A 16,902-nucleotide genomic window follows, 5' to 3' on the forward strand; every position below is an offset into this window, starting at 1 on the left:
ACATTGTACATTGTCATTAACAGCCAGAAACTGGAGAACAAGAAATGTGAATTAATGTATAGCCAATTATAAGCTTAACAAAATCTCCATTATCTTTTCCATTTATTTTGCAGAAGACAATGTTATTTGTCTATTTTGTATGTTTTAAAAATACATTATCAGTGAAGAGTAGAATAAATTTTATCCCATTTGCGAGACATAAAATTGTGATAATGTATATTCGTGATATAAGTAGGAATTACATTTTGAGATGTTAGATATAAATTAATAAAATAAAGAACGAGAGTCAGGGATAGCGTCTGTCTCCACGGGCACAAGTCTGGTGTGGGAGATGTGGTGGGCTAGCCACTGCGGGACACCCACGGAGTGAAACGTTCGAGGCCTGTGCAGACAAGATGAGCATGTTAGCCTTTTATTATTTTTCTCTAGGGAAAGCATAGGGCCAGTTAATAGTTGTTGTACATGGGCTATTCGCAGCCTCCATTGCATTTCTACCTAGTCTTGATTTCTGATGTATCCTCCATTGCTACATCACCTGTCTGCTCCCTTATCTGCCCACCCCCGCTTACTCCTTCCACCGATCCCTCCCCTTCATCTACAGTCTTCCACTTTCTCCTCCTACTCCTCCCTCTACTCCACCTTCTGCTCTTTCCTCCTACTTCTCCTCTACTCCTCCTACTCCTTCCTCCTGCTCTTACTCCTCCCTCCTCTTCCTACTCCTCCCTCTACTCCACTTTCTCCTCCTACTCCTCCCTCTACTCCACCTTCTCCTCTCTCCTCCTACTTCTCCTCCACTTTCTCCTCCTACTCCTCCCTCTACTCCACCTTCTCCTCTCTCCTCCTACCTCTCCTCTACTCCTCCTCCTACTCCTCCCTCTACTCCACCTTCTCCTCTCTCCTCTTCCTACTCCTCCCTCTATTCCTCCCACTTTCTCCTCCTACTCCTCCCTCTACTCCACCTTCTCCTCTCTCCTCCTACTTCTCCTCTACTCCTCCTCCTACTCCTCCCTCTACTCCACCTTCTCCTCTTTCCTCCTACTTCTCCTCTACTCCTCCTGCTCTTACTCCTCCCTCCTCTTCCTACTCCTCCCTCTATTTCTCCTTCTCCTCCTCCTACTCCTCCCTCTACTCCACTTTCTCCTTCTTCTCCTCCTCCTACTCCTTCTTCCTGCTCTTACTCCTCTCTCCTCTTTCTACTCCTCCCTCTACTCCACCTTCTCCTCCTCCTACTCCACCTTCTTCCCCTCTCGCTCTATCCACTACTCATTCTTCCATCTCCCCACTACCATATCTATATCCCTTATATGCTTCCTCCCTTCTTATTCCTTACCAATTTCCTCCGCTCATAGACAACTCTGCCTCTACCTGACAACATTATATTTTGAAGAAAAGTTGCTCTGGTCACTCTTCCGCCACTTCCCAGGGGGGAATACCACACTAACGAAAAATTATTCAGACTGGTGGAGGTGCACTTCATCATGAAAGAACTGTTTTGGGCACTCTCAAGGAAATAGTGCGGTCCTGACCCAGATTCCCATGGAAGTAAGACACCTGTAAGGGAGGTGGCTGTCCCTCATGTTTTTTCTTCACTAAGTCCCCAGAAATCTCATGAAAGGAACCTGACTCATTAGAACAAAACATGAACAATCAATTTACAACTCTCTACAGAGGGGGGTCAGCAAGAGAACTGTAAATAGAAAGACAAATACCCCCCAATCTCACACAGAAATAGGTGAGGAAACCTCTTCTACTGCTCCTCATGGTTGCTTAGAACAGATGAAAGAAGAAACAAGACACCTTTCAACAGAGCATGCAGTAGCTTTACCAGATCCTGACTCCACTCTGTTTGCGGATAAAAAGGAAAGGTACCATACTGGATTTGCTGTTGCTACAGAAGATCAGGTACGTCAAGCATCTTCACTTTCCTCACCCACATCTGCTCAAGACGCTGAATTGACAGCCTTCTCAGTGGCATACAAAATGCCTGAAGGAAGACATGCCAATACCTACACTCAAGATATGCCCTGGGTGCAGCACATTATTTTGGATCAATCTGGAAGATAAGAAGCACCACTCAGCTGACCAAAAGCTGCCAACCAAGCCACAAGTGCACCAAGGGAAGTGGACAGAAGGGTGTCCGCTAAAGAAACTTCTATACTCACCATGTAGGCCCTACCCGCAGATCTCAAGCTTCTGAAAGAATGACCCTGAAGAAATACAAAGCTGGAAAAACAGAAAGGGGCAACCCTTGAAGACGGGCTGTACTCCAACACTCTCAAGTTCTGTTTACCCAAAAACATGTACTGGGCAGTGGGTCCATGGAACTTTATACCTATCCAAGACCCTCATGAACTCTTTGATCTCTAAATACTCTAAAGCACCTAGAATTACTCCTCTAATCATCAGTTACTGCCGATCCTGTGTCATTTGTGCCAAGGACAGCTCAGGCAGAAGAGAAGGAGAATCCTAAGCACCTAGCTAACTCTCACTATCCCTTTCAAGAATCCAAGTGACTATATCCAGGTGCCAAAGAGCTGCTGGGTCAAATATGCACTAGTTATAATAGACATATTGTCAGGATGGCCAGAAGCCTAGCCGGCCATCAATGTGACAACCAAGACCATATACCCAATAGTGCATTGTGAAAGTTGCAGAGATCACTCAGTGGATTCATTGTTCCAGATTCAAGACTCTCTCTCTCTCTGCAACATGAGAAGTAACATTTGTTGATTTTGACACACTTTTGACTCTAAAGGAAAAATGACTTGTTAAAAAAATAAAAAGATACCAACAAGTAGGTGTTTGATGGCCATAATAATGCCTGACCACCTGCCATCGATGGAAAGCCGAGGACCCCAAAAGGAGACCTCGTGAAGCTAAAGAGATCCAAACGCCAAGCTTCCTCAGGATTATTTGCCCATCCTGAGTTTGTGGTGATATTAATATTGACTAAATGATCCGAGTCCACCTACGCTGATGTAGCGTGGGACAGGTTTAATACTACAATGCATAAGCAAATGTGCCCTAGCCAAGGTTATTATGTCCATACACATAATACATGACAAGGTACTCTTGACACACCACATTCATGCTTCAGAACACAAAGAGGAGCACCCCTCTAAAGGGAAAGTTTGACACATATATATTGATGCCATAGGTGTGCCAAGGGGGGTACCAGATGATTTTGCAGTAAAAGGAAAGTTTGAGTCCATTTTCCCAACCGTCACTGCTAATAATAATAATATTTTGATTTGCATTTATTATATCTATCGCAACCAACAATGTTTACCTGTCACCATGACTTGTTGTGCCTATACTCCAGATAACACAGGTCCATATGGTAATGTAAGCTTGTTTATTTTATGATGTCCCTCTGAAGAACCATAGAAGACTTTAAGAACCGTTACTTCATAGGGTTTTGTGCCTTTGGGCTAACCTGTCTTCTGGAACTAACCAATAAAGTTTATCTTTTTTAGAATCTAACATTTCATAGGGGGGACTGATGTAGAATTATTTAAAAATCTTTATTGAACTTGTACTGAATTATTGTACTAACTCCATTTTAATCTCACATAACCTCACATTATGACAGACCCTCCATTTTGTCTACATTACATGACAGAATTTCCTAACAGCATTTAGTATAATGAATAGAGACTGTATTTTCTAAAAAGACATAGCTGACTCCGGAATTATTGAATCTCCTGTAACATGCAACAAAGTATAACCAAGGCCAGAGCCAAGGCCATGAGAACACTGTACTAATGAAATGTTCTATTCATAAAAAGAACCTTGCACCTGACCACGAGTCTGACATCACTAACTGCCCAAAATGACGCTCAAGCCCCCCTTCCCACTGAGTAAGCCTCATGCTGGGAGAGATGGCGCTTGAGCCATCTGTCCACACCCGTGTCCAGAACAATACCACCTCCCGGTGGGAGGACACCTAGCTAGTCACTCAAATCCCTGAGCCAATTAATAATATTGATGGGTGGACACTGATATAGCCACTTAACATTTAATCCAATTAATGATGTTTATTTGTTATTATCTGATATTCAATGATGATGTCATTTTGCCTTTAAAAGGGTCTGCATACCCGTTTTCTAACCAGATGCCATTAAATTTTCTGAAGTGCTTTTAACCTGAACTGCATGTGTCAGTGTGAACTTACTTCTGCGTATACGCAATTTAATCATCTCAGATTTGGACAGGAACAGATAGACATTTAAACATATTTGTTTATTTCTAAATTAATCTATATCACCACCCATATCATTTTATGCCTGCAGTATATTGATGATAAGTACTACTAGGCCCACAACATGATGCATTCATAAGGGCTCTTCATGTTTATATGGAAACCCTAGTTGTTTACATATTATTTCACAAGCGTGTGTATGATTTCAAGTCAAGCCAGTGATATCGTCTAACACATTATAAGATCTTACATTTTGGTTTCTATGCTTGTTGATTATTTGATTATATTCTGAAGGGCACTCATGTAAATTACTGTGTGCATTGTTAATGATTTATTTTTCACAATTTTAGATTGTACATTAAATTTTCAAATCTTATAACAATAAATGCTTATACATAACCATTTTTTTAAAAAATCAGTATTACATAAAAATTCAAACACATGTTCTACATTTTTACAGCATACAAAGAAAGGTAAATTGTCAATATGACTGTTCTTATAACTCTTTGATGTTCTAAGTTGCGTTTATCCAAGATTTAAAGGGGAACTGTCACTTGTATGGAAATTACACCATTGGATACTTTGAATATCAAAAATCACCTAGACAGTTTGTTAACCTTTTTCATGTTATGCTCTTTTTTTTTTTTTTTTTTTTTTTATACGTATACAAAAAAAAATAGCAAATGGCATTACATTTCAGTTCAGCGTTCAGACTTAACCAGGGCATACATTGCACACTAGGAGGAGTAACAGTAACATTGTTTATTTTCTCCTATTTTCTGCATGCTTTCTCTATTCTGAATGCCAGCTACAAAGTAAAGGACAGAGCTTGTAACAATTTTCAGGCAGTCTAGATGGAGGTGCTCAGATGCATGCAGGTGTGCATTTCAACAACAAAAAAATTACATATTTGTAAACTATAGAAATAAGTAAACACGATATTAGAAATCACAAGAAGTGACAGTTCCCCTTTAATCCTGTGTGGATTCAGCACATTTTATTGTACTTTCATCAAAGTTCATATTCCTTAAAAGCTTCCAGTTTCCTTTGTTGGGTATTGCTGAGGCTATATCTGGCGTTTTTAGATGTGATTTGTTGGAAATATTCAACCAGGATCTTGCATGGACCTCTCAGTGCTTCTTTATAAGGGTGGACAGCTGCAAGACTGAAGTCACCTGTAAAGTAGAAAACATATATATTAAATATTTCATAGGTGTCCCATAATTCCTCTTGAGTTATCTAGAGAGGCTATTTTAGCTAAAGTCGTAAATTTATCTACTGAAGTGTGTAAACACAGGGTAATGTGTATACAGTATGCATATATGGTCTGTGACTAATGCAACTTAGTGAATTCACCACTTGCCACTGTCACATCTGGTTGTGCTTGATCTAATCTTGCTGCAATCTGGATCACCCAATAGCTTATAACAAACAATTAAAAGATAGCACTGTAGCATTACAAATAGCATTACGAATATAAAACTGCATTCCTAAAGCTTTAATAAGCCCCTGTCCCTAATTGGGTGGCTGCCACTCTTTTCACTCAACGTAATTCTAGCACCAAGGTCCCTCGGCACTGGCTCCATCTTCTTCTCCAGTGACTCACGCCGATGATGGACCGAATGCAAATGCGTGGCGAGTGCATCATGCACAATAGGGCTTCCCCATCTGAAAGCATTGAATCAATGCTCTCCTATGGGGACTTTGAAGACGTTGGATGTCCTCACGGATAGCATGAGGATGTCCAGTGTTGTTTTACACAGTTAAACTCTGTGAAAACCAAGGAAGTGCCTCTAGTGGTTGTAGAGGTTGTGTTAACCCTATAATGTAAAAAATACAGTTTCTTTGAAACTTCAATGTTTTTATTTGCAAGGTTAAGGGGACAAGTACATTGCAGCCAGTCCACTTCAATGAGATGAAGTGGTCTGGGTGCCTATAGTGTCCCTTTAATTGCAACTCAACAAACTGTGGTCGGGTCCATTTAAAACATGCCAAGATCCATCTGAGCAAGCTTACATTTATGAATTTATGAATAGATGTCATGGTAAAGTCTACAACCAACTGAAGCGACCCACCTTCAAGGAAGCACAGGGAGTTTAAATGTAATTTGTGTTATAATAGTGATAGTTGACAAGATACAGTTACAATGGGTCCACTTTGCCATGCATTTCCCTCTAAATAAACATGTAAGTGCCAAATGTGATGTAATTTTTAGAACACACATTACTTTTTAAATTGAAAATTGCTTAGGAGCAAACATCTTCCTGCTCCAACATGCTAGAAGGCAATGAAATTCTACTAGTAAGACCCAAAGCAGTCAAATGGGAAATGAAAAACACCGACAATTTAAACGTCTGCACCTTGACACCCATTTGGTAAGTGAATTATTTTTCCTCTTCCACTCAAGATGTCTACTATTTTCAGACTGTTAGGGTTATTTACTAAATCATGAGTTGTGGAAATTCACTTTGGAGTTGCAAATGTTTGGCCAAAACAATTGTCTGAATCACCCATGTTTGCATGTAAGTTCACAACTTATTAAATAACTCAGACAGTTACACCAAACCATTTTTACTTTAAATAGAATGTACCCTTCCATTATGTTTTGTGTAATTTGACCCAACCTCATTTAAAAAGGTAAGTTTGTTTGAGCAGGCTCCTAATTAACTCTTGTTGATGAAAGCTAGATTTGTCTTGTTGAATTTATGTGTTTGTCTTGTTGACCAATGTACCCATTGTACAGTTGCAGAATATATTGGTGCTATATAATAATGATAATACTTGGACGAGCCATTTCATTGCAATTTATTTCTTGTCAACGATGGGTAAAACATAACATTTGAGTAATGCCGTAATAGTTGGGACTGATTTTGACAGAGTGGAATCAGTACTGGCTAGTGGTTTAGATTACACCATTAAATATACTTCTTAATTTCACACCAACTCACTTCTTAGATATGATCTGCTTCATTAAAAGAGAGATCATATTGGTTTAAGACTTTTAAAGGACTTTTTGAAGGATTTTGATTCTGTTTAAGATGTTTTTCTTATGAATGCCTTAAACCAGGGGTGGCTAAAGGCTACTAACATGGGATCTACTTTTTTGATAGTCATGCTAATATTATCTACCACCATATCAGCACTGCATTAATAAACCCTTTCTAAAATGCTGGGGTAGAGGCTACACCATTTATACTATTTGTAGCAGCCGTTTAGTATAAATTACATAGCCCCTATCACAGAGTAGTATAGAAATATAATAAAATCATGACAACTTAGAACTCAGAATAGGCATAGCAAACATGGCTAATACTGCATAGTCATAAGGCTAGTAGATACTAGCCAATATGATAGTAATTTTTGCAATGCATCACATTAATAGTTGCCTAAATGTTTACCTGAAACTTTTTTTTATGTACGAGTATGATGCAAAATACACACTGCTAACTTAAACTAACAGAACAAATTAGAATTTCGGGAAAAAACAACTATTTAGCCAAACTAAACAATCATGTTGTGCACAAGTCTAATATGGACCATACATTTTAAAATAATGAATAAGTATGTAATTTAATATAATTCGTAAGGCTATTATTGTCACGAACGCACCCTACTCCAAGGGTGTGCGTGACGTAGTTGTGGTGGTGAAAGGGTTAAAGTACACTATTTGTCTTCACTAGACCGGAAATAATGACAAAATCCCCCTTTTAACACCACCCACACTTAAACATAATAATATAACTATTACTATTTTAACGCTGCCACCACCAAGACAATTTATAAATGGGGTGCCTTGGCCAGGAATTACAAAAATACTAACTACCGTATTTATCGGCGTATAACACGCACTTTTTTCCCCTGAAAATAGGGGAAAAATCGTGGGTGCGTGTTATACGCCGATATCCCATAATTACTTACCTGTCCTGAAGCGTGGGCCGGCTTCACAGCGCGCACCGCGGTACAGGAACTTTAATTTCAGGTTCCGGTTTCCGGCGGGACTGAAAGGAAGTGTGAAATTAAAGTTCCTGTACCGCGGTGCGTGCTGTGAAGCCGGCCCACGCTTCAGGACAGGTAAGTAATTATGGGAGGGGAGGGGGGGAAAGTACACTATGGGAGGGGGGGAAAGTACACTATGGGAGGGGAGGGGGGAAGTACATTATGGGAGGGGGGGAAAGTACACTATGGGAGGGGAGGGGGGAGAATACTATGGGAGGGGGGAGAATACTATGGGAGGGGAGGGGGGAGAATACTATGGGAGGGGAGGGGGGAGAATACTATGGATGGGGAGGGGGGAGAATACTATGGGAGGGGAGGGGGAGAATACTAGGGGAGGGGGGGAGAATACTATGGGAGGGGAGGGGGGAGAATACTATGGGAGGGGAGGGGGAGAATACTAGGGGAGGGGGGGAGAATACTATGGGAGGGGAGGGGGGGAGAATACTATGGGAGGGGGGAGAATACTATGGGAGGGGGGGGATACTATGGAAAGGGGGGCGAGAATACTATGGAAAGGGGGGGACACTATGGGATGAGGGGGGAATACTATGGGATGAGGGGGGGGAATACTATGGGAGGGGGGGAAATTTCCTGGAATTTCTTTCTAAAAATGAGGTGCGTGTTATACGCCGGTGCGTGTTATACGCCGATAAATACGGTAGTCTCTTCAGGTAACGTGATTCTTAACCAGACAAAGGCAGAACTTAATAAATTAATGTTTATTATGAACAAAGAATAGTCACAGTGCATATAACAATATATGATAAACAAGTTATTTACACAAACAACATATAAAAACAAAAAGGATAAAATACAGAAGTCCTAATTACTCACTGTAGCGGAGTAGCAGTATAATCACGGTATCTCCGCTGGTAGTCAGGAAAAAGCAGGTAAAAAACAGGCAGCGTAATAATAATCCCTCTTCCCCAAGGACTAGACGACACATAGTCTGGGAGCCAACTGTCAACTATGGGGGTCACAGCTTCAAAAGATGTAACCCCTGTTGACCTCAGCAATAACATCTCTGTAATTTGTGCCATTTACTACACAAATTACATTAAAGGATAATATTCCAAGGGTGTAATAATAAATTATACACCCTTGCCGTGACAATTATATCTGATGAAATAGAGGGAATTAAATAATAATTTATTAATACTATTGTAAAAATTGGAAATAAAGTGTATATAAACATGCAAATTCCCTTTTAAATAAAAATCTACTGAATCCAAATCCAATAATTAAAATTACACACATAGAAAATTTCTATAATTAGAAAAACTTTTGACACAATGATTTAAACAATCAGACATAATAATTAATAGCCTTTGTGTATATATATAAAAACACATGAAAAAAGCAGCTTGCACCCATGGACTTGAAAAAGTGAAAAACAGGAATTTCTTTATTGAAATAGTGACAGCTATTTGAATAAAGAAATTCCTGTTTTTCACTTTTTCAAGTCCGTGAGTGCAAGCTGCTTTTTTTCATGTGTTTATTAGCACCCGTGTGCAAGGACGTACCTATATTTATTTGTAAATTTGTATATATGCATTTACTTATAGTCCACACTGTTCTATTCTATTTCTATTTGTCTCACACGACCTTTCCCCTCTTGTTTTAGTGTTAGTCTCACATTTTTTGGTCACATTGTCATATATTGGTTTTATATCACTTTTTCTTTTATTCATCACAGTCACCTTTTCTCTATTTTCTTCTCTCATATTTCTGATCTTGCTCTTACAATTAGATTATCCCCTTTGCTCACTCCCTACATACTACTCTATTATTGAGGTCTGTGCACATCCATTACTCAGTGCATCTCCTTTTCTGCACGTCCGTGCTCTCTGTATTCCGGACTATCTGTTGGTGCAGCAATGTATGCTTATATTGGTATATACTCTGGTCACCACTTTTATATCCTTCTATATACTCTTCCCATTTGCTTTATTTATTTATTCTTTATTCACTTTATGCACGATTATTTACTTTGGGTTTCCATGGCAATCAGACGCCGGCTCACGACCTCTTCCGGTCGCACTCATCTGACGTCATCACTCAGTTACGGAACCCACACACCTCAATCTAATCACTGCACAGCGTCTACATATGGCTTTGGGGGCACATCTATTCCAGGGTAAGTGATTACCTCTTAATTATCTTAGCTATAAAATGCCACTATTTCACTGTTTTATGCATCTTTTTTGTTTACCACTGATTAAATCAACTAAACAAGTCCTCTGGAGTGCTCTTTTTATATATATATATAGATAGATAAATCCAAGGTGCTTGCACTCCAGGTATATAATGACTGTGATGCCCGGTGCGATTCCAGCAAAAAATCATAGGTGTCCAAAAAAACGGAATGCACTCCAGGGTCACAGGAGTAAAATCTTCTGAATCCCCTGCAAGCTGGAACAGCAGACACAGGGGTTAAATCTTCCCTCCCTCCAATAACAGGAAGCCACACAGTTTGGAGGTTTAAGCACTGGCCTCTCACCAGGCTGAGTCACACTCTTTATTAACACAGGCTTCTTTTATGCACAGACCCAGACAGGGGGTCTCCATTCCACATAATAAACTTCCCTTAGTCCCAGGTAGGAGGTGGCTGGGTTACAGATAGCCATCTCCTTAGGAGATACCAAACTGTACACATGGATACACTTTAAATCACATTACATTCAGGGGGTTTACACTTTGGGGTTCGGCACCCCTGGAAGGGAAGGGGTTACAAGGTTAGAACTTACATTGCTAGATAGCCCCGGGTCCCATCTGGGACCCCTGCAAAAAGCGGGGCGATCGGATGTACAGAGCTGGAGATATCAGCATCGAAAGTCTGGGGCTCAAGGCTCTGTACATCCCCAGAATTAGTTCCATGGTGTTGCTTGGTTTAGTCCGGTGAATTCAAACTTCGCACCCAAACAAAGCAATCAGCGTTCAGGGGAGGAAGTAGTTTCGCCGCCCAATCCGAAGGAAGAGCGCAAATCTCGGCTGCACCAACCAGTGCTCCGGGAGGAGGGGGGTTTCGCCGCCCAATCAGGGAAACCCGATTGCACCAACCCGCTGAAAGGCGCCAATTTGCGCCAATCAGCGCCCAGGGACAAGGGGGGTTTCGCCTCCCAATCAGAAGACAGGGCGCGAAACCCCGTTTGAACAAGCGCTCCTTCTCTGATTGGTCGTCCGCTCCCTGCTGCGACCAATCGGCGCTTTACTTGTGTCGACTAACCAGGAGAACGGCACAAACCCAGTTTGAATGGGCGCTCCTTCTCCTATTGGTCGGCACAGACTTCCATGCAGCCAGCGGGAACCCTGCGGCCGTGAGACCGACTCACAGCCCCAGGGATATCCTGCTGGCGCGCTTCCCTCTCTCCGGTGGATACCCACACTCAGGCATCCGGAGCGTTCTCCTGGGCAGCCACGGGCCTAGCCTACAATGCTTTTCTATGGGGAAAATCTGACGCTGGAGGTACGTTAGGACGTCCAGTGTCAGATAATGGACCAAAAGTCTGTTAGGATTCCGGAAGCGCCCCCATGCCTGTCTGGTAGACAGTCACAGAGGGCAGACTTAGAGCTGTCATGTAAAATTGCAGTTATCTGGAACTAAGTGCAAAAAGTACACAGCACCCACACTACTTCAATTAGCTGAAGTGGTCTGGGTGCCTTCAGTGTCCCTTTAACTGGAATGGTCTAAATTGTATGGCATTAATGCCTTGATTGATATATCATGATGTAAGTGCAATATATCCCAGGTTTATTGAAAACAATGGCAGACTGAAACTCCAGGTTACTCATCATTAACAGCTATTTTTATTTCTTGGATCAACCAGCTTCGAGCCCTCTGCAGGAAGTTTTGTTTGTATTTCATCTCAATCGTCAGGTTTTGAGACTTTTCAACAGGTATCCAGATCCAGAAGCTCTGGTTCTCAACACATTCTTAAAGTAAGGACATATTGGAACCAACAATGTATTCCCACTTTTCCACCAATGATTCCATAAGTGTTTGGTAGTAAGCAATATGCAGCAATCAACCTTAGTGTTGATAACTCCACTGTAGCCAACCAGATTATTCCTTACTTCCAAAAGTAGGGTAATAACTGCTTGATTCAAGGATAAATCTGACTGCCATTCTGGGGTCAAGAAGGAATTTTTTGTCCTAGCTTGTTGCAAAATTGTGCTTCAAACTGGGGTTTTTTTTTTTGTTTTTTGTTTTTTTTTGCCTTTTGGATCAACAGCAAAAAACAGGTGTGAGGAAGGCTGAACTTGATGGACGCAAGTCTCTTTTCAGCTATCTAACTATAAAAAAAAGAAAAAAAAAAGAAAAAAGGTTATTCACTTAAGTCAGACATTTAAAGCTAAAATAGCTGAACTCATCATCATGACATGCAAAAGGACTCAACGTCCAGCGAAATGCCAAAAGACCTTGCACTAGAGTTGGTTTGGTTGCAGGGTATAAGGGCATAACCCTAAAAATATATCTAATCCCTGTCCAGTCTCTTTCTCTTCTCATCATCATGACACTTCAGATGAAACCCCCAAGGTGAAACATATAAAGTGTGGTTCTACCTTTTATCTTGACTGTTTTATAGAGTATTTTAATACCTATCTTGTTTATTGTAATACAATTAATTTTTTTTTTTTTTTTTTTAATTCTTTATTTTTGCTGTGCAAGAGTTTGACAAACAAGCTTGCCATGCCACGACGGCAAATACACATATTTCAAAAGGCATACGACTGTGGCATGTAATGGTACTGCACATTTTTTTTTTTAAAGTAATAAACAGGCTGATACATGTAATGTCAGATAATGAAAAGGCAATACGATTGACTGAAACATTCTATATAGGTTGACATTAACATAGTCAAGTAAAATAAATCAAGATAGGGTAACACGCTAAACTGTAGTTAATTCCTTCGCTGAGTAGCCGCTGGGTACTATTTTTGGTGCATGTGTATGCTAGATTAACAGATTGTACGTTAGTGGCTGGACCAGCACGCCCATAACCGCCGGGGCAGATCCACAGCAAGAGGGAGAATGGTAGCTAAATAGGCTGGTGTGACCATGGAAACGTGCCTCCTAGGGAAGGAGCCCGCCCTTTCCCATCTATCTATATCATTACGGCATGCATTTGTCGTGGGGTAACAGGTTGCCTGACCTCATACATAGCGGTCAATTGGAGTATGGCATTGCAAAGTTGGAGCACAGTTTTATAGTCATCATAGTAAACATGTTAGGTCATCATATCATGGTAACTGGAAGAGGACTAGCATATTAAATCTACGATACATGGTATTGCTTGGTTGTGTGCCTTGTGTGGTATGTGAGGTTAACTACAAGGGCATGCAGGAAAAGTTTAATAGTAACTAAAGAAAATTGATTAAACTTCACTTCAGTACACATAGTATGGCAGGTTAAGTATAACTGTTGCTTTGGATTAGTTACTGAGTGCTAGCACAAGTTTCAAGCTTAACTAAATAGTTATTCCATCAGAGTGGGATTTAGCCTATGTTAACAGCATAGAGAAAAGACATGTAAGATTATCAGGTTTAGTTACTTGGATCGTACATTAAGCTATGCAATCGAGGCAGACTTCCTTCGGTCGGTACCTGAAATGGCATTCAAGAGTTAACGAACAATGTGTACCTTTAGTGTTGTAGTATGCATCACTAACGGGCTTAAATCTGGTAATTACAACCTGTCTATGCTATACATTTTAATGACAATATTAGTAGGTTTAGAGGCAGTAGATATGTACTCCCTTGATTACAGTAGTGGCTATTGTGGCTTAGCGCGCATGTTAGAGAGCGCTCTAATGTATCTTAACCTCTGGGGTCCAGGCAGCGACAACAATGGTTGGAGGCACGGTCCATTATGCCTGATTAGGCCTGGTGGCATGGCTACGAGCCGACTCGCCATGGAGCATCGAAAGTCATCCAACTCCCTCCGTCGGCAAGAGCAGGGCTCCAGCGGCAGTGTCCCATTGAGCTTCAGCGTCTCGGGTTATACTGTGTCTCACATCCCGGGCCTGCGTGGCAGTGGCTCCCCCGTTAGGTAAGTCAATTCTTCTCCTCGGGTCGCTTGAGGGTCGCCCCACGGGTGGTCTCAGTGGTGTCCCCGGGTAGTTACCTCCAGGCATTGGTATCATGTAAGTCGTTTCTACACTGCAGTGGTGGGTAGAGTGTCCAGCTGCAGCCCGCTTCCTCCGCCGGTGGGTTTTATGTGGCTGCGGTTTTGCATTCAGGTTGATACGGCATAGCTGTCGGCTCTTGGGTGGCCGCTGACGTCGTTGTTCGTTGCGCCCTTGCTCTCCTCTATTTGGCTCCTCTGTGGCTTGTGTCATTGTTGTTCGTTCAAGCAGCGTGGCCCAGAAATTGTCAAGTATGGCCCCCAGGGTGTCCGTAACATGGTCCCTGGGGTCTGCTTTATCTGGTCGCGGTGTTGTCTGGCCCAGTGCTGTAGTGCCTCGTGCGTCCGCCATCTTGAGTGACTCCAGGGTCTCACAGCTTTAGATGTTCGCCGGGTGCAGAGAGGCGTTCAGGCCAGAGGCAGCTCAGGCCCTTGGGGACCGGGATAACCCCCCCGGTCCGTGGGGGGGGGGAGGGAAGGTGAGAAGAGTGTGCCCCCTCGTCGGCCAGAGAACCGGGAGAGCGGCCGTCTCTCTCCGGCTCCCACCCGCACAGGACGCTCGTCGCACGTGGTCCGCCCGGCACCGGAGGACCATGTGTCTGGTATCTCCGGGTTCAGGTCGGTCTCCTGCACTCGCTTAGTGCGGTCAGCAGTCGATGTGCTCGGATGGTCGGGCGATGTGCCCGGAATCTTGGGTCCAGACTTGGGAGCCCACGCTTCGCACGTCTTGTTTCCTTGGCGGTCAGGCTCCGCCCCCCATACAATTAATTTTTTAAATATTTTTTTTTACATTTATTTTTTGGATTATTATTTTATTCATTTTGGCTTCCTGATTCACATATATCCCAGGTCCATACCACCACAACTCTAGTCCATGTGACTAAGATACTTACTTTTTGTATACGCATAGTCACTTTAGTATACATGTTGCACTATTGGATATTCCTATTCTTGTCTCCACATATCTCATATACCGGCAAAGTACACCATCATTACAGCTGAATATATATCTTATGACATGGATTGTACTGCCTACACCTAATACAGCAGAGCTCTTTGCAGCTCTAAAAATTGTGAGTGAGCTTTCGATACAGCACTTTAAGGACATATTGCACAATTATTGTCTCCTTCTTTTTCTCTTTTTTTCTGAGATACCAGACACTGAATAACAGATAATGATTCCATAGACATATAAAGTATGTATATATGATTTATATGATTGACTGCTGCCTTTAAGTATATAGTGAGCACCTTATTTCTGTATCTTTCTTAAGAATATACAGAATGTGAAGGCTACAAGGTTTACTATAAGGTTTACTATAATAAAAGACACATAATTCAGAGTTATAGAGTATCCTTCAACTGCAGATTTAGGAGAAGAGTGGGTGAGAATGAAATGGAGGAGAGAGGTATAAAAGGTGGGCACAGTTTGCTGACAGGTGTATGTGAGTATGCATGATATCTGTGTTGGTTTGTGATGTGCCATGACTAATATGTTTTAAACCCCTTAGTGACCACACCGCTTTTCAATTTTCTTACCGTTTGGGACCAGGGCTGTTTTTAAAATTCTGCTGTGTTTGTGTTTAGCTGTAATTTTCCTCTTACTCATTTATTGTACCCACACATATTACATAGCGTTTTATTCGCCGTTAAAGTGATCTTTTTCACTTTCGGCACCTTGTATAGATATTACTCCGGGGTATCACTTTCAACGTGTGTACACGTTGCCTAGCAACCAGAAGCCGCGTGAGCGTCATCACGTTTGGTCACATGTCCCGCCCAGGGGCGTATTAGCCGCGAGGCAAACAAGGCATTTGCCTTGGGCGGCATTTTCCAGGGGGCGGCAAAAAAAGCCGCCCCCAAATGCCCAAGGCAAATGTCTTGTTAGCCTTGCGGCTAACAGACATGCCGGCTGGGCGATCGGGCGGCACTGCCTGGCGGGCGGCCGGCCGGCCGGCGAGGGAGCACTTCCCCTGAGCTGTCTGCTCAGCTCCCTCGCCAGCCGCAGATTGAGGCTGGGAGGCGGAGCCGGAATATGACGTCATATTCCGGCTCCCAGCCTCACTCTGAGGCACGCGAGGGAGCTGAGCAGACAGCTCAGGGGAAGTGCTCCCTCGCCGGCCGCCCGCCCGCCAGGCAGTGCCGCCCGATCGCCCAGCAGCCACTGGACCACCAGGGAAGAAGAGACACCCCCCCCTCCCCAGCATTCCCAAAGGTAAGGAGGCTGGGGGGGGGGTGTTAAATAAAAAAAAATGTGTTAAAAAAAAAAAAAAAAAATGTGTTAAAAATAAATTTTACAAAAATGTGTTAAAAATAAATAAAAAAAAAGTGTTAAAAATTAATTTAAAAAAAATGTGTTAATGTGGGTGGGTGAGTGTGTGTCTGTTAGTGTGTGTCTGTTAGTGTGTGTCTGTTAGTGTGTGTCTGTTAGTGTGTGTCTGTTAGTGTTTCTGTCTGTGTTAGTGAGTGTGTGTGTTAGTGAGTGTGTGTGTCTGTTACTGAGTGTGAGTGTGTCTGTTAGCTAGTGTATGCGTATCTGTCGGTGAATGTGTGTGTGTGTATTTAGAATGCGGGGCGGGGG

At 42.3% G+C, this 16,902-nt stretch overlaps 1 protein-coding gene across 1 annotated transcript in view; it reads right to left on the bottom strand.

The window, feature by feature from the left end:
- Positions 1–4,934: 4,934 nt before the first annotated feature.
- GJA9 (gap junction protein alpha 9) overlaps positions 4,935–16,902 on the bottom strand; it is a 47,618-nt gene continuing 35,650 nt past the window's right edge. The window contains exon 3 of the mRNA XM_063444507.1: positions 4,935–5,376. Within this exon, the coding sequence (XP_063300577.1) occupies positions 5,332–5,376 (45 nt within the window). The 3' untranslated portion in view covers positions 4,935–5,331. The remainder of the gene's footprint in view (positions 5,377–16,902) is intronic.

This window comes from Pelobates fuscus, chromosome 1 (genome assembly GCF_036172605.1).
Source record: "Pelobates fuscus isolate aPelFus1 chromosome 1, aPelFus1.pri, whole genome shotgun sequence".
NCBI lineage: Eukaryota > Metazoa > Chordata > Amphibia > Anura > Pelobatidae > Pelobates > Pelobates fuscus.